The following is a 21,820-nucleotide window of genomic DNA, read 5'->3' on the forward strand; positions in this document are numbered from 1 at the left end:
CTCAGGTATGGTCACAGTGAGTCACGAGGGCTGTCATGAGCTGGAGAATATATACCTGCTTGTTGATGTGCTCAAGGGATCCACCATGTACAAACATGTCAGGGTTTTTGCCAACAGGCGCCAGAAATCTAGATTTTAATGTGAAGTGTCCACTTTCAAACAACGCCATGATGTTAATGACCTTGCTCTGTCCGTTAATGCTTAGATAGAATTCCAATGTAATACCGGCTAGGTATCCCTTCAGGAATGAATCCACCCCCCCACCCCCCACCCCCACCCCCAACACTCTGAGCTTAAAGCAATTAAAGATAACTTTTAGCTCCTGCTACTTGGTCAGTGTGGGTCAGCCGGGGTCTCTGCCCTTTCCTGTCTCAGAGACCCAGTCTGAGGGAGGCTTTATTTGCACAGACATTTTGCATAATAAGTACAGTAGCCAGGAGGGGAATGTGTGGCTTACACGCTGACCCTTGAAGCGTCTAACAGAAGTGACAGAGACACTTAGATGCATATTTCGCCGGCCAAAGATAGTCAGTGATCACACTTCCTTTCCAAGGGAGTGGGGAAGTGCAGTCCTCCATGGGCTGGATACTTATGAATATTCCTGATGGGCTACCACAGCTCCATCTACTCTGATTTCTCCAGGCAGAAATGTTGGAAGTTTTTGTAATGTAGAATTCAATTTTCAGAGATCTCTAAGAGCAGTTGACTCAAAAAATTATTTGTTTCTTGAAGGATTCAATTTGACGGATCTGGAAAATTCACACTTTGCTCCATCTGGAGTAAAGTCCCTTACTTAAACACTGACGTCTATGAACAGATTAGGAAATCATAGGCTGGGTCTATGAGATAATCCTTCACAGAAGTGACGATTTACATATCAGTGTTTATTCCCCAAAGCACTGCTCATATAGCTTCACTTTTCATTTATATTATCTCCTATCTTGTGTAACTTGTCTCATCAACTGCACTGCAAAATAGGAATCCCATCTGATTAATGTAGACTCTGTTATGCCTGGCTCCGTAGACATTGGCTATGTGGATGTTAACTAATTGTATTGGTGTTTATCAATTAGTGATTTTTAAATCATCACAGCTAGCAATCTTGACTTCAGGAGAAGTCAGCGAACTTGAAAATACTTCTGGCAATTCTTCAAAAGTTGCTCATCGTTGATTATGATGAGATCTGAGGGCCAATATTCACTAGGCCCTCAATTTCAAGGGCAGTTTAGGCTTATCCCCTACGAATCACAAGGCGATCAGATATTTTCAGATATTATTTTTCTGTGATGTTTTCACATGTTTTGTTTGTTTGCTTTGGACTGCAAGATTTGGATGAATTGTAAATTTAAAAATTAAGAAATAAATGTCAGTGCTCAGGAAGCTATTTGATTGCCCAAGATCCTGCAAGGCTCTCAACACCCTTTATTTAAAACAAGCCCATCCTCGTTCCTAAACCCACAGCCTTCCTGGATGACCAGATAAAGAGCGATCGTCATTCTCATGAAATGCCAAGTGCTCGGGGACTTGCACGTATGAGGGCCCAGGAACAGTATTTCTACAGTTTAATGGTGGAATTACTCCCCTTGGAGAAAGTTGCTTGAGCACAAGTTACTCATTGATTGAATCTCAACCACGCAAGTATGGTTCCAGGCTTTGCTGTCAGTTCCTTAGACTAGAAGCCTGCCGTCATTCTTTGCCTCTTGCTCATATTTCCCCTGTCTGTAATTAACTACTGAGCTGTGAAGTCATATCCACTAAAATCTTTCTCCGTTGCAGCTCCTTCTCTCCATCCCCACTGCCATCCTTGTTCAGGTCCTGAGATCGTATACCAGGACACCTACAACAGCCTTCTGATTTGCTCCCCACTCGATCTCCTCAAAAACGCCCTCTAACCCAAAGTAGTCTGGCTAAGGCACAAGCCGTAAAGCATCTTTTTCGGAGAGGGCAATGCCAACCCACTCCAGTACCCTTGCCTGGAAAATCCCATGGAGAGACTAGCCTGGTAGGTTGCAGTCCATGGGGTCGCTAAGAGTCGGACACGACTGACCAACTTCACTTTCACTTTTCACCTTCCTGCAGTGGAGAAGGAAATGGCAACCCACTCCAGTGTTCTTGCCTGGCGAATCCCAGGGATGGGGGAGCCAGGTGGGCTGCCACCTGTGGGGTCGCACAGAGTCAGACATGACTGAAGTGACTTAGCAGCAGCAGTAGCAAGCATCTTTTAATTTCATGCCTGCAGTCACCATCTGCAGTGATTTCCGAGCCCCCCAAAATAAAGTCTGCCACTGTTTCCACTGCTTGCCCATCTATTTGCCATGAAGTGATGAGGCCAGATACAATGATCTTCGTTTTCTGAATGTTGAGCTTTAAGGTAGCTTTTACACTCTCCGCTTTCCCTCTCGTCAAGAGGCTCTATAGTTCTTCTTCCCTTTCTGCCATAAGGGTGGTGTCATCTGCCTATCTGACGTTATGGATATTTCTCCTGGCAGTTTCGATTCCAGCTTGTGCTTCATCCAGCCCGGCATTTCTCACGATGTACTCTGCATATAAGTTAAATAAGCAAGGTGACAATATGCAGCCTTGACATACTCCTTTTCCTGTTTGGAACCAGTCTGTTGTTCCAGGTCCAGTTCTGTTTCTTCCTGAGCTGCATACAGGTTTCTCAAGAGGCAGGTCAGGTGGGCTGGTATTGCCATCTCTTTCAGAATTTTCCCCGGTTTATTGTGATACCTACCGTCAAAGGCTTTGGCACAGTCAATAAAGCAGAAATAGGTGTTTCTCTGGTACCCTCTTGCTTTTTCCTTGATCCAGTGGATGTTGGCAATTTGATCTCTGGTTCCCCTGCCTTTTCTAAATCCAGCTTGAACATCTGGAAGCTCACAGCACATGTATTGTTGAAGCCTGGCTTGGAGAATTTTGAGCATTACTTTACTAGTGTGTGAGATGAGTGCAACTGTGCAGCAGTTTGAACATTCTTTGTCATTGCCTTTCTTTGGGACTGGAATGAAAACTGACCTAACAACCTAGATGTTTTCAATTGCATATGCTAAAAGAACCAGCTTTGCAGTTTCCAAGGGGGGGGGGGGAAGAAAAGTTTCATTTTAACCAATTTTCTCTGAAGTCCAAGGACTATCATGGCCATCCTGCATCAAAAAGTCATCTTTCCTTTAGGTAGTCATAGTTTCATGCCTAAATTATAGACCAAACAGTGCTCAAATTGACTCTGATATCAGGGGCAGATCAGCTGATAAAAAAGCTTGGATTGTCCCTCTGGAGGGAAGTGAGACCTTGGTCCCATCAGAAGAATATGAGGGGTTAAGAGAATTTGTAGGAGTGGGGAAAGCTTGCTCCATCCTACATGTACCATAATCGTAAACAATGGTTATTTACTTTACCGAAGTGTAAAAAAAAAAAAAAAAAATTATAAAAACAAAGATAAATCACTGAAAGGTAAAGAAATTGATAATCTGTGATTGAAAGCCGCATTCTAAGAAAAGTGTGTTCTCTTAACCTAGAGAGGAGACTAAATTCCAATCTGGTACCAGCTTAGCAGATAACAAACAAACAAAAAAATTGTTTATGGGTAAGCTTAGAAAAGTCTTTTCCGTATATCTTGAAGTAGCAGTATTTCTGCAAAGGCATCAGTGTGAAACCACAGAAGGCATGTTGAAAATCTGATTAAGTTGAAATTGACAAAGTAAATCTGGTCATTGCTGTGATTTGAAACACTTTAATATGATAACTCAAATTATAACTGACAGCATTTTATCAGAACATATCAGATTTTCATGAATGTCACATAACTTCTAGGATATCTATATTAGTAGCATCAACCATACAATATAACTTGAGAAGATTCAATCACTCCTTCTGAACAACACTTCCCATGTAGTTTAACATGCCAAATGAACTCAGGTTGTTTAATAAATATCTCTCTTTGGGAGGCCTCAGGGGCCCTCTGAAGCATCCCAAAGTTAGCTAGAAGTCAGTTATTTAGGAAGGTTTGTTCACAAATATCAAAAGGGTTCATGACAGTCAGGTAGGCTGTGAAAGAATACTTATCCACTTAGCCAAAGGTAACAAAAGATTTCAAAGGTAAACCTAGGACGGATCATTTAAGAGGTGTAAAGAAACTTAAAATCCACTAGCAAAGGCAGTTCAACATCTCAAGAAACCTTGTACTAGGCACAAAACTCTTTTCTGGGGGTCCACTTTCCATAAAACCTCCTTATCCCATTCTGTACCCATTCCTTTGCTTCCCCCATCCTGAAACTGCCACCTGTAAGTCAGAACTACTTCTTTTTCCTTCATCAAATGCGATTTCATTCCTCGGACCTTCTTTAATTACAAGTCATACATTTTTCCTTAAGCAACCGAGAACTGACTTTTATATTGGCATTTTACAGACTGGTGAACATACGTATCAGCGATACTATCTAAAAAAAAAAAAAAAAGCTTTCTTACACTGCACATCTCAGCATGGCACCAGACACTATTCATGGATAGTCAAAATCTCTTTAGTTTCTGTGTAAGACGAAGGCCCTGTCAAGTGGTGAATGTTTCAGAACCTTAATTTATGAAATGACCTAGCTATTCAATACACTGTCATCACTTAGTCTAGCACAACCATAGACATTCAGGTAGCCAAGATCTGGAGAAACTATTGTAAGTTCAGTTCAGTTCAGTTGCGTCTGACTCTTTGCGACCCCATGGACTGCAGGCTGCCAGGCTTCCCTGTCCATCACCAACTCCCGGGGCTTGCTCAACCTCATGTCCATCGGGTCAGCGATGCCATCCAACCATCTTATCCTCTGTTGTCCCCTTCTCCTCTGCCTTCAATCGAGACTACTATAGACAGATATTTTAAAGTATAATTATTTTTAATAACTTACCTAAAAGCTCATATCGCATTTCCATTTTTTAGGAGTGTTTTTGGTTTGTTTTTAGAGGTACTTTCTTTGTTGACCAGTCTGTGAGAGAGATAACAATATAGCAATATTTAAGTTATAGTAAACCTAGGCACTGTGAAAAGTTTATGCTTAATGTTAATGACTCTTAAACATGTCTATATTAGAGTAGTGAAAACAATAAAATACTAGATATTTACTATTGACTAGTTCCCAATTCACATGAATCCAAAATTCATTTAGGTCCATTTTTTTTCTTGTATTTAGAGCTTTTTTTTTTTTTCCTTGTATTTAGAAATATTAGAGTATTTCTTTGCATTTCTTGAGGGCTTCCTTTTCTTTAGATTATTTAAATAGGAACTCACGCACAGCTTCAGCAATATTATCAAAAAATAGAAGACTCACACTGAGACATACAGAAATCCACACAGAGGTCTTCTAGTTTTCCGCCTAAGATTGAAAATATCTCTTTGACTCCCCCTTTTTTGGGGGGAGGGGGGTGTTGAAGTTCTCATTTGCCCAAGGCTGAGGTCTCAGGCAAAGTGGGCATTGTTTTCTCAGGAAATGGTTAACTTCAAGCTCTGCCCTAGGCAGGCCTTTGTAACAAGCTCTGTTTTTAATTCATATGCAAAAGAACCAGCTTTACAGTTTCCAAGAAAAAAAGTTTTGTTTTTGGTTTTTTGTTTTTGGTTTTTATTTTAACCAGTTTTCTCTGGTTCTGTAGAACATCTTGGCCATCCTAGGTCAGGTCATCTTTCCTTTCTGTAGTCGTAGTTTTATCCCTGAATTATAGACAGATCAGCTGGCAAGTTTTCCATAGTTGAACCTGGGGAAGGATCATTAACCTGGCCCGATTTGGAAGGTAAGGGAGGGAAAGCCGCCTGGGAGGAGGGGCCCCGCGGGAGACTGTGGGGGGGGGGGGCGGCGTGCAGAGTGCGGGTCGGCTGGGAGAGACGGCTCTCCTCCGCCTTCCCGCCCGCCCCTCCATCCTCGGCCGGGCGCCCCCGCCACCCTTGCCCCGCGCCCGGTGGCGGCGTCTCCGGTGTCCCTCTTCCGCCCGACCTCCCCGCCAAGTTCCCTCGAGGTTGGGTCCGAGGGGTGGGGTGGGGTGGGGGGTGGTGGTGGGAGGTGCTCAGCGCGCCCCCACCCCACCGCGGGCGCCTCGCCCGCGGCGCCGGCCATGGCTGCCTTCCCCCCAGCCGCAGACCGCACAGCGCGGATCCTCCGGTCGCGTCTTGCGGGCTGTGCGGCGTGACGGCTGGCGGCTCCCCGTCGCTGGGCCGCTTGCCTGCCCGACGCGTCCCGCCGCTGGCCCTGGACCTGTTTGCCTCAGCCGGCCGTCGTCCGCTGCTCTGGGCCTGCCGCGCGGTCGCCAGACGCCTCCTCACGCCCTCCGAGCCTCGGGGCTTGCTCCCGGCCACCCCTCCCCACGCCTCGCGCGGCTGTCTTGTGTCTCGCCCTCTCACCTCTGTCGTGTCCCTGCCCGCTTGGCGCCACGCTTCCCGTCCTCTCTGCCCTTGGTGGTGGAGGGAGGAGGGTGCCTGGGCCGCGGGCGCGGGTAGGGGGCCCCGGTGGTTGAGGGCAGAGGACGGGGTCCGGGGCGGGGGGGGGGCGGCCGTACCGGTGTAGGAGGTGGTGGGGGAGGGCTCTGCCCGCTTCGGGGGGATGTGGGGGTGGTCTTTTGGCGTCGGCGGGGACCTCCGGGCGGCGGTCGACCGGCGCACTGGGAGCCCCCGTGCGTCACGGGCCCGGCAGGGTCGAGGCCCGCGGGCGGGGACGCGGCGGCGGCGGCGGCGGTGGTGGTCGAAAGCCGGGCGGTGGTGGTCGAAAGCCGGGCGGTGGCCCGCCTCCCCCTTTCCAGGTACCTAGCGAGGGGCTTCCCTGGTGGCTCAGATGGGAAAGCGTCTGCCTGCAGTGCGGGAGACCCAGGTTCGATCCCTGGCTTGGGAACATCCCCTGGAGTAGGACTTGGCAATCCACTCCAGTATTTTTGCCTGTGAAATGCCATGGACAGAGGAACTTTGTGGGCTACAGTCCATGGGGGTCACAAAGAGTTGGACACGGCTGAGCGACTGAGCAGGTGCACGGGATAAAGGTTGTTTTCAATGCTGAATTAGCCCCTCTAGAATGTGTGTGCTTCCTCGGACTTCGCCGGCAGTTCAGGGGTTAAGACTCCATGCTTCCAATGCAGAGGGCGGGGCGCAGGTTTCGTCCTTGGTTGGGGAACTAGGATCCAAAAGGTAAAAACAAACAAAAAAATAAATAAATAAAAGGAAGAATGTGTGCTTCCTAACATGTTTTTGTTAGTCTGCTGGACAAGTGGATTTTTGGGGCAGGTGGTACCTTGCTGAAAGCTGAGTGCTCTTCTGGCAAGGCCATCCAGATACAGATAGAAAATGGTAGAGCCGGTGTTTGAACCTAGGAAGCTGAATTCCAAAATCTCTTTTCTTAAGAGATTTCGTTGTGCTGTATTGAGGATATTTGTACTTTTTTGTGTAGCCACAAGTGTCACTGAAGTTTGTAACTGGAAATGAGATGCAATCTAGTGGACCACAGTCAGCACAGTACGTGGATGATGCTTAGACCGTTTAGGATAGCGGATGAAAGTCAAATATCTACACACCCCCCCTCAGGGAGGAAGACTGCTCAGGTATGGTCACAGTGAGTCACGAGGGCTGTCATGAGCTGGAGAATATATACCTGCTTGTTGATGTGCTCAAGGGATCCACCATGTACAAACATGTCAGGGTTTTTGCCAACAGGCGCCAGAAATCTAGATTTTAATGTGAAGTGTCCACTTTCAAACAACGCCATGATGTTAATGACCTTGCTCTGTCCGTTAATGCTTAGATAGAATTCCAATGTAATACCGGCTAGGTATCCCTTCAGGAATGAATCCACCCCCCCACCCCCCACCCCCACCCCCAACACTCTGAGCTTAAAGCAATTAAAGATAACTTTTAGCTCCTGCTACTTGGTCAGTGTGGGTCAGCCGGGGTCTCTGCCCTTTCCTGTCTCAGAGACCCAGTCTGAGGGAGGCTTTATTTGCACAGACATTTTGCATAATAAGTACAGTAGCCAGGAGGGGAATGTGTGGCTTACACGCTGACCCTTGAAGCGTCTAACAGAAGTGACAGAGACACTTAGATGCATATTTCGCCGGCCAAAGATAGTCAGTGATCACACTTCCTTTCCAAGGGAGTGGGGAAGTGCAGTCCTCCATGGGCTGGATACTTATGAATATTCCTGATGGGCTACCACAGCTCCATCTACTCTGATTTCTCCAGGCAGAAATGTTGGAAGTTTTTGTAATGTAGAATTCAATTTTCAGAGATCTCTAAGAGCAGTTGACTCAAAAAATTATTTGTTTCTTGAAGGATTCAATTTGACGGATCTGGAAAATTCACACTTTGCTCCATCTGGAGTAAAGTCCCTTACTTAAACACTGACGTCTATGAACAGATTAGGAAATCATAGGCTGGGTCTATGAGATAATCCTTCACAGAAGTGACGATTTACATATCAGTGTTTATTCCCCAAAGCACTGCTCATATAGCTTCACTTTTCATTTATATTATCTCCTATCTTGTGTAACTTGTCTCATCAACTGCACTGCAAAATAGGAATCCCATCTGATTAATGTAGACTCTGTTATGCCTGGCTCCGTAGACATTGGCTATGTGGATGTTAACTAATTGTATTGGTGTTTATCAATTAGTGATTTTTAAATCATCACAGCTAGCAATCTTGACTTCAGGAGAAGTCAGCGAACTTGAAAATACTTCTGGCAATTCTTCAAAAGTTGCTCATCGTTGATTATGATGAGATCTGAGGGCCAATATTCACTAGGCCCTCAATTTCAAGGGCAGTTTAGGCTTATCCCCTACGAATCACAAGGCGATCAGATATTTTCAGATATTATTTTTCTGTGATGTTTTCACATGTTTTGTTTGTTTGCTTTGGACTGCAAGATTTGGATGAATTGTAAATTTAAAAATTAAGAAATAAATGTCAGTGCTCAGGAAGCTATTTGATTGCCCAAGATCCTGCAAGGCTCTCAACACCCTTTATTTAAAACAAGCCCATCCTCGTTCCTAAACCCACAGCCTTCCTGGATGACCAGATAAAGAGCGATCGTCATTCTCATGAAATGCCAAGTGCTCGGGGACTTGCACGTATGAGGGCCCAGGAACAGTATTTCTACAGTTTAATGGTGGAATTACTCCCCTTGGAGAAAGTTGCTTGAGCACAAGTTACTCATTGATTGAATCTCAACCACGCAAGTATGGTTCCAGGCTTTGCTGTCAGTTCCTTAGACTAGAAGCCTGCCGTCATTCTTTGCCTCTTGCTCATATTTCCCCTGTCTGTAATTAACTACTGAGCTGTGAAGTCATATCCACTAAAATCTTTCTCCGTTGCAGCTCCTTCTCTCCATCCCCACTGCCATCCTTGTTCAGGTCCTGAGATCGTATACCAGGACACCTACAACAGCCTTCTGATTTGCTCCCCACTCGATCTCCTCAAAAACGCCCTCTAACCCAAAGTAGTCTGGCTAAGGCACAAGCCGTAAAGCATCTTTTCGGAGAGGGCAATGCCAACCCACTCCAGTACCCTTGCCTGGAAAATCCCATGGAGAGACTAGCCTGGTAGGTTGCAGTCCATGGGGTCGCTAAGAGTCGGACACGACTGACCAACTTCACTTTCACTTTTCACCTTCCTGCAGTGGAGAAGGAAATGGCAACCCACTCCAGTGTTCTTGCCTGGCGAATCCCAGGGATGGGGGAGCCAGGTGGGCTGCCACCTGTGGGGTCGCACAGAGTCAGACATGACTGAAGTGACTTAGCAGCAGCAGTAGCAAGCATCTTTTAATTTCATGCCTGCAGTCACCATCTGCAGTGATTTCCGAGCCCCCCAAAATAAAGTCTGCCACTGTTTCCACTGCTTGCCCATCTGGGAGCCCCCGTGCGTCACGGGCCCGGCAGGGTCGAGGCCCGCGGGCGGGGACGCGGCGGCGGTGGTGGTGGTCGAAAGCCGGGCGGTGGCCCGCAGGGCGTGCCTTGCGCCTCGCCCGCCTCCCCCTTTCCAGGTACCTAGCGAGGGGCTTCCCTGGTGGCTCAGATGGGAAAGCGTCTGCCTGCAGTGCGGCAGACCCAGGTTCAATCCCTGGCTTGGGAACATCCCCTGGAGTAGGACTTGGCAATCCACTCCAGTATTTTTGCCTGTGAAATGCCATGGACAGAGGAACTTTGTGGGCTACAGTCCATGGGGGTCTCAAAGAGTCGGACAGGACTGAGTGACTTTACTTCACAGGTGAGAGAAAGCTTGAATTGTCTTGTTGGGGTGAATTTGCTTCTGGATGGATTTCACCTGGCGGCAGTAGGGAGGCCCGTGGACCTCTCCTGAAAGTGGGCGTATTGGCGGAGCACACCTGGCCAATGTCGGGGGTGAAGCCTGCCTCCTCTGAGCTCCTAAGCAGTGGGTCCCAGGTCTCAGGGACCATTGCAACTGGGAATGCCCATTTCATGGGCTCCTGGATCCCCTTCGATCAGCATCCAGTGAGCCAAGCGCAGGGGTACGGACCACAGGTAAGGGAATTGTGACTCGGTGGCGTAGGGTGGAGCATGGAACGAAGTATTCTGCCCTCTCTGTTGGCATAGTCTCGGAGCCTCCTTACCTGGAGGTCGCAGAAAGGCCTTGCCATTGGGGTCAAGGCCTTTACCACTTTACCCCTTCGCATAAAGCTCAGACCCTTGTGATTTTTCCAAGCAGCCTAGTGCCTGCCGCGAAGTCCCCAGGAACTCCAAGGGATTTATCCTGCCTGGTGATTTCTTTCACCTGCTGGGCACTCCACAAACCTTACTCTGGCTGCCTGGCCGGCCCAGCCCTGCTACCGGCAGTTTGCAGTCCAGTGGGCCCTTAATCACCTGCTGGGATGGGAAAGGGAAGGGTCCCCAAAATGCACCCTAGAAACTTAGTAGGGTGCATGGATTTAAAAACCTGGTGGCCACCCAGGCAGAAAAGAAAAGAGGAGGGCACCTTGCTGCCCTTTCGTGGTGGAATCTGTGGCTGTCCTGCTGAAAGGGGGCCTTTCCTTAGGGACCCTGTGCAATAAGTATGGTGTTTTGGAACTGAATAATTAGAACGTGTAAAATTTTTTAATTATGTGGTGCTTTAGTTAAAAAAAAAAGCTCCAAGTTTTTTTGCAACCTGAGGTCTAAAAATTGAAGGTCTATTTTCCTTCCACTGTGGCATTGTATGAAGAAATTTGCTTTTCTTTTTTTTTTTTTTTAAGGAAAGAGTCTGAAAAGTGAGGGAAACAGAAAAGCCAGAGGTGCCCCTGTAGTTTGGTGAAGGTCTTAGGAGGTCACTTGTAAATGCTGCTGGCCGTCGGGAGGCAGTCTCTTGTGACCGATGGGCACAGAGCTCTGCAGGCTTGTCCTTTGCATGGATGTTCTTGTTTGTGAAAATCCAGCTCAGAGCCATCTCCTGATGTGTAAGAATTTCCCAGACTAGACCCCTAGGCAAATCCCTTAGGGCCAGGGACTCCTTTCTTCATTGTATTTGTCTGTTTGACTGAAAAGCAGCAATGGCATATTTTTCTTTAAATCTGGTCTTTCATCCAGGCCTTGGAGTAATATTTCCCATCTCTCAATAGACTTGGGTTCCAGGGATGAATTATAGTTAGTTGTCCATGATTTTGCAGATGAGGAAACTGAGAGACAGAGAGGGTGGAGGACTGTCCAAGGGAGATGGGATATCCTTCCAGGAACCCTGGCTCCTGGGTTTTTAATGAGCTTTCTACCCAGCATGGTCATTAATTGGCAAATGTTGACGTTGAGAATAAACTATTGGTGGAAGTGTAAAAGGCTTTTTTAAAGAATGTGCCTACCAGCTGTGCATCTTATGCAGTATTTTCATTGTACTCCCCAACCCTTGGAAAGTGGTGGGCACAGGGCGGATGCTTCATCCTTTTTTTGAATAAGTTCAATGTCACACAATTATATCCATAGTGTCAGCAACACTATTAGGTATATTAGAACAGTGATCATCACAGTTGGTACTTCACGGATCAGTAAAGAAAGAAAACTTTTTCTTAGGAAGACTGTAACAGAATTGCTAAGTTTTAAGTTTATCCCACAAGGATATTTTTTAAAAAAATGAAACAAATCTCTCTCATCATCACCAAGGCTTTCGGAGGCCTGTTGAAGACCCCACACAAGGGAGGGTCTACCTCTTGGGACACCCCTGCTTCAGCATCTCCCTAAGCCAGCAACCTGGGACAGATGAGTACACTTGTAGTTTCTTCCTTGACCTTGGGAATTTTTTTGGAAGACAAGTTTTTGACAAACAGGGGTGGGGGAAGGTTAGGGGGTGTTTCAAGTGCAGTCCACTTATTATGCACTCTATTTCTATTTCTGTTCCCTGGTGGCTCAGGTGATAAAGAGTCTGCCTGCAATATGGGAGACCCGGGTTCAATCCCTGGGTCGGGAAGATCTCCTGGAAAAGGAAATGACAGCCCACTCCGGTATTCTTGCCTGAAGAATTCAATGGACTCAGGAGTCTTGCGGACTGGTATTTGTTATTCATTTCTAGATATGTATCCTAAACAGAAATGAAAGCATGAAGATGTTTAGCAAAAAGTTATGTAAAATAAGGAGACTCAGCAATCCCTGTTCTGAGTATTTACCCAAGAGAAATAAAAAGTTGTGTTCACACAAAACCCATATGTGAATGTTCATGGCATTTGTGTCTATAATTGCTAAAAGCTGGAGACAACCCAAACATCTAGCTGGTGAATAGGTAAATAAACTGTGTGATACACACAGTGGAATACTGTTCAGCAATTAAGGAATGAACTACGGGTACACACATCAACATGAATGGATTTCACATGTATTATTTTAAGTGACAGGGGTCAGTCTCAAAAGACTATGTGCGGGGAGCGGCTTGAAAGAGCTGACTCTGGGAGCTGCCTTGATTGATTATCAAGGGTCTGTTTGCAGACATAGCTCTCTGTCCCGCCACCTCTCTGGAATTTACGATTCAAGTTAACTCCTGACAGAACATTAGTAAGCCTTGAGTGCACACAAGACGCAGATAGATAGCTTTGCACGACTGCCCTGAAGATAAGTAGGATGCCTTTTCTTATCCCTTGGCGCCATGAGAGAGCTCTGGTGATTGTTATCTTAAAGATGATGTACATGGGGAAGAATTTTCTTTGGGATGCCTCTCTTCTTGGTTTAGTATATATGTAACCCTGAGAAATAAAGAATCATCGTTGACTGCAGCGATCCTCTCGACCCCATCTGTTCTGTCTTTATTTCTTAGCCTAAAGGAACGCGTCATGTTGCTCGCTGAAATCTTCCGGCTGGCCTGGCAAGTGGCGCCCAACAGCGTGGAGCTCAACGAAAGTTCCTTGCGGCCGCTGCCCGTTGAAACTATTAAGGTAAGTAAGAGTGTGTGTACTTGTATATTGAGGGGCAGGAAGGAGTATTGTCGAGAGTATAAACCATGGGACAAGATCATAGTCGTCAGTTGTTTGTGCATATGTTACAGATAATGTTGAAGGATCAGGGAATGCAGGTTACTAAAATGAAATTGCAGACTTTTCTTAGTTTTGTTGAGGAAGTATGTCCCTGGTTTCCGCAGGAAGGGACTATGAGTTTAGAGATATGGAAAAAGATAGGGAAACAGATTCAAACATATTATACTCTCCACGGACCTAATAAGGTTCCTGTGGAAACATTTTCATTATGGTCTTTAATAAGAGACTGCCTTGATTTTGAACATGAGGAAGGGAGTAAATTAAAACACATGCTCCCACCCGAAGAACCAATTTATGCTACTCCTAAAGTTTATGCTACTCCTAAAGGGAAAGGACCCACAACCTTTGAATTAGAATCTGCAAAACCTTTGAAGGAAAATGAGGGAACGCTGACTCCAGAGGATGAGGAAAGTTTAGAGGAACAGGCAGCTGCTTACCATAAGGATGATCATTGGGAATTACTTGTAACTGACGATTCGAATGTGCAGGCAGCAGCTGCCCCTCCGACAAAGGGTCTGGAGGCACTCATGCAGAAATTATTAATAACAATAAAGGAAGAAATAAAAAGGGAAGGTAGGGATGAAGGCGCTGGTGCAATCCCTACTGTGCCTCCTGCTTATGCACCCTCAATCATTGCTGGATTAGATCCTCCACCTATTTCCAAACCTGAAAATTCGTTGAATATAACTCGTGAATCACACAGTTTGTCCCCCTTGCAAAAGGCTATGCAACAGGCCCAAAGAGCTGGAGAAACTGTTCAGGGATTCTCCGCTGCTTTCCCGGTATTCCCTACCTTTCAAAAAACAAAAGGAATTTAAAATTGCCTGTGCCCAATATGGACCTACGGTCCTTTTACCCAGACCATGATAGAGAGTCTAGGAGGTCAAAATTTGCCACCTAGTGATTGGAAACAAATTGCAAGAGCTTGCTTATCAGGAGGGGACTATTTATTATGGAAATCAGAATTTACAGAACAATGTGGCCATATAGCTGAACTAAACCAGCGACAAGGGATCAATACTACATATGAAATGTTGGTAGGGGAAGGGGCCTACCAGAATACCAATGTTCAATTGAACTATTTGCCTGGAGCATATGCTCAAATTTCTAATGCTGCCCAGCAGGCTTGGAAAAAGCTCCCTTGCTCTAGTAATAAGACTGAGGATCTTTCAAAAATTCATCAGGGGCCTGATGAACCATATCAAGATTTTGTGGCTCGTCTTCTTGAAGCAGTAGGTAAGATTATAGCTGATGAGCAGGCTGGAATGGTGCTTACTAAACAATTAGCCTATGAAAATGCAAATTCTGCCTGTCAGGCTGCGCTTAGACCGTACAGAAAAAAGGGGGTTCTATCAGATTACATTCGTATATGTGCTGATATCGGACCTTCCTATATGCAGGGTATTACCCTGGCTGCAGCTTTACGAGGTAAAAGTATAAAAGAAGTATTATATCAACAGCAAATGAAAAATAAACGAGGATTACCTAGTAGAGGAAATGCTGGCTGTTTTGTTTGTGGCCAGCCCAGACATCGTGCCGCCTTTTGACCCCAACAAGCCAATTCGGGGAATATTAAAACTCCTAATTTATGCCCTAGGTGTAAAAAAGGAAGACATTGGGCAAAAGATTGTAAATCCAAAATTGTCCAGGGCAACCCACTTCCCTCGCAGTCGGGAAACTGGGTGAGGGGCCAGCCCCTGGCCCCGAAACAATGTTACGGGGCAATGCAGGGAAATCAGATGGTAGAAGGCGAGTCACAGACTTTTTCAGAGCCACCTCAGGGAGCACAGGCTTGGACCTCTGTTCCTCCTCCTACACAGTACTGACTCCCGAAATGGGAATGCAGGCTCTGCCCACTGGGGTATACAGCCCTTTGCCTGATGGAACCGTGGGACTTTTGCTCGGACATAGTAGCTCCACCATAAAAGGACTGCTCATAGCTCCTAGAGTAATTGATGCTGATTATACAGGAGAAATCAAAATTATGGCCCATTCCCCGCGATGCATTACCACCATAGCTAGCGGACAGCGTATAGCTCAATTGATATTGGTCCCTGCGGTGCAGACTGGAAAAGCACTGGCTTCCAGGAGAGGGGAAGGTGCCTTCGGATTCTCTGACGCCTACTGGGTCCAGGCAATAACTAATAATCGTCCTGAGTTCACATTAAGAATAAATGGAAAGTTGTTTACAGGCATTCTGGAGACAGGAGCTGATGTTTCTGTTATTGCCGAGAGACACTGGCCCCGAGAATGGCCTAAACAGATAGCTATATCATCATTGCAAGGAATTGGTCAAACTAATAACCCTGAACAAAGTACAGAGCTGTTACATTGAACTGACCATGAGGGTCATGAAGGGGACATTAGGCCTTATATCCTCCCAAACCTCCCTGTAAATTTGTGGGGACAAGATGTTATGACTCATATGGGAGTATACCTATACAGCCCCAGTGATCAGGTTAGCAATCAGCTTTTAGATCAAGGGCTTCTTCCCACCTCGGGACTTGGAAGAAAATAATCAGGGAACTGTTGTGCCTGTTCAGACAAAAAGGTTACCAAAAAGAAGTGGACTTGGGTATTTTTAGACGGAACCTCTGATCCTCCTGTAATTCACGCAGATCCTATTACTTGGAAGTCTGAGGAGCCTGTGTGGGTTGATCAGTGGCCCCTTTCCAAAGAGAAAATTGACGCTGCCCAACAACTGGTGCAGGAACAGTTAGAATTGGGAAATATTGAACAGTCTAATTCACCTTGGAATTCGCCCATTTTTGTTATTAAGAAAAAATCTGGGAAATGGAGGCTTTTACAGGATCTGTGAAAGGTTAATGAAACTATGCAAGTCATGGGAACTTTACAACCAGGATTGCCTTCTCCCATGGCTATTCCAAGGGATGCCCACAAAATAATTCTAGATTTAAAAGACTGCTTTTATACTACTCCTTTAGCACCTCAAGATTGCCCTCGATTTGCTTTTAGTGTTCCTTCTGTTAATTTTTCCCAACCAATGCGTAGGTATCATTGGAAGGTTTTGCCACAGGGTATGGCCAATAGCCCCACCGGGTGCCAGAAGTTTGTTGCAGCAGCATTGCAGGAAACTCGGGCAAAATACTCCGATGCTTATATTCTGCATTACATGGATGATATACTGCTAGCGCATATTGATAAAGAGTATTTGTTACCAGCTTATGCCTTCATGGAACCTGCCTTAAAAGCAGTAGGGCTAATAATATCCAAAGAAAAGGTGCAAACCTTTCCTCCTTATTCCTATCTTGGCTTTCCTTTAGAAAGGGAAACATTTGGAGTTCAGCCCATTGCATTACGAAGGGATAATCTGAAAACACTTAATGATTTTCAAAAGTTGCTCGGGGACATTAATTGGATTAGACCCTATCTACATCTTGCTACATACGAATTGAAGCCTCTTTTTGATATCTTAAAGGGGGATAAGAATCCTACCTCCCCACACAGCCTCACAGAAGCTGGAGAGCAAGCTCTTCAGAAAGTGGAAACTGCTTTATCACAGCAGCACTCCAGTTACTGTGACTATGAAAGGCCCTGGGGACTTTATATCCTTGCCTCAGAACATTCACCTACCGGTGTCCTGTTTCAAGATAATCCTCTAAGGTGGATTTATTTATCAGTCTCTCTCCTACGGGTGTTAAGTCCTTACCGTGTTCTTGTAGCCAAAGTAATAGCAAAAGGAAGACAGGAATCTGTGACCTATTTGGGAAGAGATCCCCACTTTATTTGTAATCCTTTTTCAACTGAACAACAACTATGGCTCTCTCAATTTTCTGATGATTGGGCAATTGCGCTTGCACAGTATGCAGGGGAGATTAAACAACATTATCCTGCTAATAAATTGTTACAATTTGCACAGCTGCATCAGTTTATTTTTCCAAAAGTCGTGCAGCAATGCCCTTTGAAAAAGGGGACAACTGTCTTTACTGATGGATCTTCCAATGGCATAGCCAGTTTGGTAATCGAAAATGAATCTTACTATTGTCAAACCTCATATTCATCAGCTCAGGAAGTAGAGCTTTTTGCAGTACTCCAGGCTCTGCAACGTGTTCCTCAAAGTTTTAATTTATACTCTGACAGTCATTATGTTGTCAGAGCTCTCTCAGTCATTGAAACAGTGCCCCTTATTGGAGCTGCAAAGGCCTCTATTCAAACCTTGTTTTTGAAAATTCAGAATCTCATTCAAGCCTGAACTCATCCTTGCTTTTTTGGGCACATACGTGCTCACACTGCCCTTCCTGGGCCTTTAGTGGCCGGGAATGCTCTGGCTGATGAAGCCACCCATATGGTATGTTATTCTTCCTTAACCCCTATCTCTGCAGCACAGGCCTCTCATGCAATACACCATCAGAATAGCAATTCTTTACGGTTACAATTTGGAATTTCTCGGGAAGCTGCTCGTCAAATTGTAAAAGCTTGTCCTACTTGTCCACAATTTTTTGTGCTCCCAACATATGGAGTTTACTCCCCAATGATTTGTGGCAAATGGATGTTACACATATTTCTGATTTTGGAAAATTGAAATATGTGCATGTTACTATTGACACCTTCTCTGGTTTTATCATGGCCACACTTCAATCTGGAGAGGCTAGTAAACATTGTATTCAGCATTGCTTACGGAGTTTTTCTGCTATGGGCCTACCTAAATGCATCAAAACAGACAATGGCCCTGGATATGTTGGCCGCAATTTTCAAACCTTTTGTGCCCAGCTGCGCATTGTACACAAGACTGGAATCCCATATAATCCACAGGGCCAAGGAATTGTTGAGCGGGCACATCAAACCCTTCAGCACCAATTGAAAAAATTAAAAAGGGGGAGTTTGTATGCTATTACGCCTAACAATCTTCTTAGTCATGCTTTGTTTGTTTTAAATTTTCTGAGCCTCAATAAAAATGGAAAATCAGCAGCTCAACGTTTTTGGCACTATGATAATAAAAAGGCACGGCCATTAGTCAGGTGGAAAGACCCGCTGGAAGGCAGATGGCATGGGCCGGATCCAGTTCTAATATGGTGGAGAGGTCACGTTTGTGTTTTCCTGCAGAATGCCGAAGCGCCGCGCTGGCTCCCAGAAACGTTGGTACGCACGGCGGAGGAGATCACTGGTGGAGCGAATGAGACAGCTCACAATCCAGGAGACGGTCCTGCTGCCGACAACTCAGCAGATACAGGCACTATTACAGATGGCATGTGAGAATGCTTCGAACCCTTCCCCTGCCTCTCCTACTAGTATATTAATTTCATTACTACTCCTTTTAAACCAGATAAGTTCCATGGAAGCCAGTATCTTCTGGGCGTATGTTCCTGATCCCCCTCTTTTACAGCCTGTTGGATGGGAAATGAGTTCCGTTCCTGTGTATGTGAATGACACAATATTTTTGGGGGGGTTTTCTGATAAGCATATTTTTCCGCAGAATGCCAGTATTTCTTTTTTCTTCTTCTTCTTTTTTTTTTTAGGGCAAATCTCATTTTAAATTTAGTTGTTTTTTTTTTTTTTTATTAGTTGGAGGCTAATTACTTCACAACATTTCAGTGGGTTTTGTCATACATTGATATGAATCAGCCATAGATTTACACATATTCCCCATCCCGATCCCCTCTCCCACCTCCCTCTACACCCGATTCCTCTGGGTCTTCCCAGTGCACGAGGCCCGAGCACTTGTCTCATGCATCCCACCTGGGCTGGTGATCTGTTTCACCATAGATAGTATACCTGCTGTTCTTTTGAAATATCCCACCCTCACCTTCTCCCACAGAGTTCAAAAGTCTGTTCTGTATTTCTGTGTCTCTTTTTCTGTTTTGCATATAGGGTTATCGTTACCATCTTTCTAAATTCCATATATATGTGTTAGTATGCTGTAATGTTCTTTATCTTTCTGGCTTACTTCACTCTGTATAAGGGGCTCCAGTTTCATCCATCTCATTAGGACTGATTCAAATGAATTCTTTTTAACGGCTGAGTAATATTCCATGGTGTATATGTACCACAGCTTCCTTATGCCAGTATTTCTTATACAGGGTTTTCTTCACAATTACCAATGTGCTTTTTCCGAAATCATAATGTTTCAGGTTGTCTCACTGTTACAGATGTTGGGTATTCTGATTACAGCACTGGCTGGAGTGTGGATACTCCTGGTGTGACCAAGCTCACAGGGCATGCACAGCGACGCAACGGAATGGGACCCCAGGATATCCCATTCTGTGGCCTGGGGCATAAAGGGAAACATATAGCGGTGCCATGGAAACTGCTGGAATGAGACTGCTATGGTGTATTCTATTCCTAACAGCACGCATTCACTGTGGGACTGGTCGCCAGACTCAGAGAGAAACCCCGGAAAGGAAAGTAACAGACAGTTTGCAGCGAGAATTTGGAATCTTGGCGGCACCCTTGTTTATCAAACTGAGGTCTGGAAGTTGCTGGCCACTTTTGAAACAAGCCGATCCTTCATGTAGACTGGAGAAAAGGTTAAAGGTGGATTTTTTGGGAATGCAACCTGGAGATATCCTCGGGCTTGTGTACCTTATCCATTTATGATTATTGCTGGTTCTGTAAATCTTACTAAGAATAATAGTCAATATTATATTCATTGTTTTAATTGTACCCTAACCAATTGCATTCGAGGAATAAGAAATAATTCTGGAGTCTTAATAGTTAAACAACCACCCTTTGTTATGTTGCCTGTAAATCTTACTGAGCCCTGGTATGAAGAGTCTGGGCTTGAACTATGGCAAAGAGTGCGCATGGCTCTTGCTAGGCCACGAAGGGGGATAGGATTAATAATTCTAGGAGTAGTAACGCTTATAACTTTAATTGCTTCTGCTGTTACTGCTTCTGTATCTTTAGCTCAATCTGTGCATACTGCTAGCATTGTAGACGATTTGGCAAAAAATACTTCCAAAGCTTTAGGGATTCAAGAAGATATAGATAGAAAATTAGAGGATAGATTAAATGCGCTTTATGATGCAGTAAGCTTTTTGGGAGAAGAAGTGCAAGGGTTAAAGCTAAGAACAAAAATTAGATGTCATGCTAACTATCGTTGGATTTGTGTTACAGCAAAAATTTATAATGGTACTGAAACTCCTTGGGACAGAGTGAAATCACATTTAGATGGTATTTGGCATAATGAAAACATTTCCTTAGATCTAATACAACTTCATCAGGAAATTCTTGATATAGAAAATGCTCCTCGGGCTAGTATGGATTTGGCAGAAAATGCTGAAGAGTTTGTTAACAGTTTGTTTTCCAATTTTCCCTCGATAACCTCACTTTGGCATCTTTTTTCAGGGGTCGTGGCCATGCTTCTGGTATTAGCGCTTTTTGTGTGCATTGCTCCTTGTATCATAAAGAAATTTGTCAAAGAGCTGTGGGACATCAAGGCTGTCCTACACAGTAATTACTTATGCCAAAAGAATCAGGCGTGCCATTTTACTAAATAAAAGAGGGGGAGCTGCGGGGAGCGGCTTGAAAGAGCTGACTCTGGGAGCTGCCTTGATTGATTATCAAGGGTCTGTTTGCAGACATAGCTCTCTGTCCCGCCACCTCTCTGGAATTTACGATCCAAGTTAACTCCTAACAGAACATTAGTAAGCCTTGAGTGCACACAAGACGCAGATAGATCGCTTTGCACGACTGCCCTTAAGATAAGTAGGATGCCTTTTCTTATCCCTTGGCGCCATGAGAGAGCTCTGGTGATTGTTATCTTAAAGATGATGTACATGGGGAAGAATTTTCTTTGGGATGCCTCTCTTCTTGGTTTAGTATATATGTAACCCTGAGAAATAAAGAATCATCATTGACTGCAGCGATCCTCTCGACCCCATCTGTTCTGTGTCTTTATTTCTTAGCCTAAAGGAACGCGTCGTGTTGCTCGCTGAAATCTTCCGGCTGGCCTGGCAACTATGAACTGTATGATTCCATTTACAGGACAAGGCAATATTAATGGGCGCAGAAAACAAGTCAGTAGTTGCCAAGGTCTGAGGGTGGAGAGAAGTTGGCTACAAGGGGCAACCTGAGGGCATTTATGGGATGATGGATCTGTTTCACATGTTAATTGTGGTAGTGCTTACACAACTGTATGGGTTTGTTAAATATCATGGAATTGAGCATCCCCCCCCCCCACCAAATTTTACTGTATGTAAATTTTAAAGGTAGAGAAAATGAAGAGATAGCACAGGTGCCCACAAAAATTAATGCCTGTGTATGTGTGTGTGTGTTAGTTGCTCAGTCGTGCTGACTCTTTGCAATCTCATGGACTGTAGCCTGCCAGGCTCCTCTGTCCATGGGCTTCTCCAGGCAAGAATACAAGAGTGCGTTGCCATTTCCTACTCCAGGGGATCCTCCCCACCCA

The 21,820-nt window shown here is 45.1% G+C and overlaps 1 protein-coding gene, 1 long non-coding RNA gene and 1 other non-coding gene across 3 annotated transcripts; 2 read left to right on the forward strand and 1 right to left on the reverse strand.

The window, feature by feature from the left end:
• Positions 1-3,674: 3,674 nt before the first annotated feature.
• On the reverse strand, positions 3,675-5,469 carry LOC122453377. The gene is made up of 3 exons (XR_006273024.1): positions 5,313-5,469; positions 4,893-4,970; positions 3,675-4,436 (listed from the first exon to the last, which is right to left on the reverse strand). It is a non-coding gene; the product is annotated as an uncharacterized LOC122453377 (long non-coding RNA).
• A 1,316-nt stretch (positions 5,470-6,785) lies between these two features.
• TRNAC-GCA lies at positions 6,786-6,857 on the forward strand. Its single transcript has one exon. It is a non-coding gene; the product is annotated as a tRNA-Cys (tRNA).
• An 11,660-nt stretch (positions 6,858-18,517) lies between these two features.
• LOC122452976 (endogenous retrovirus group K member 7 Env polyprotein-like) lies at positions 18,518-21,274 on the forward strand. Its single transcript, XM_043486769.1, has 3 exons — positions 18,518-18,662; positions 19,560-19,705; positions 19,926-21,274. Exons 1-3 carry the CDS (start codon positions 18,518-18,520, stop codon positions 20,907-20,909), a joined length of 1,275 nt encoding a protein of 424 aa, XP_043342704.1. The 3' UTR covers positions 20,910-21,274.
• Positions 21,275-21,820: the final 546 nt, after the last annotated feature.

This window comes from Cervus canadensis, chromosome 14, assembly GCF_019320065.1.
Source record: "Cervus canadensis isolate Bull #8, Minnesota chromosome 14, ASM1932006v1, whole genome shotgun sequence".
Lineage (NCBI taxonomy): Eukaryota > Metazoa > Chordata > Mammalia > Artiodactyla > Cervidae > Cervus > Cervus canadensis.

Excerpts from the sequence above, each read along its gene's own strand:
- LOC122452976 (XM_043486769.1), top strand. The coding sequence starts at position 18,518 with ATGCCGAAGCGCCGCGCTGGCTCCCAGAAACGTTGGTACGCACGGCGG. Across the intron at positions 18,663-19,559 it reads GGCACTATTACAGATGGCAT|ATGTTGGGTATTCTGATTAC; the intron begins GTGAGAATGCTT and ends TCACTGTTACAG. Across the intron at positions 19,706-19,925 it reads ATAAAGGGAAACATATAGCG|ACTGGAGAAAAGGTTAAAGG; the intron begins GTGCCATGGAAA and ends TCCTTCATGTAG.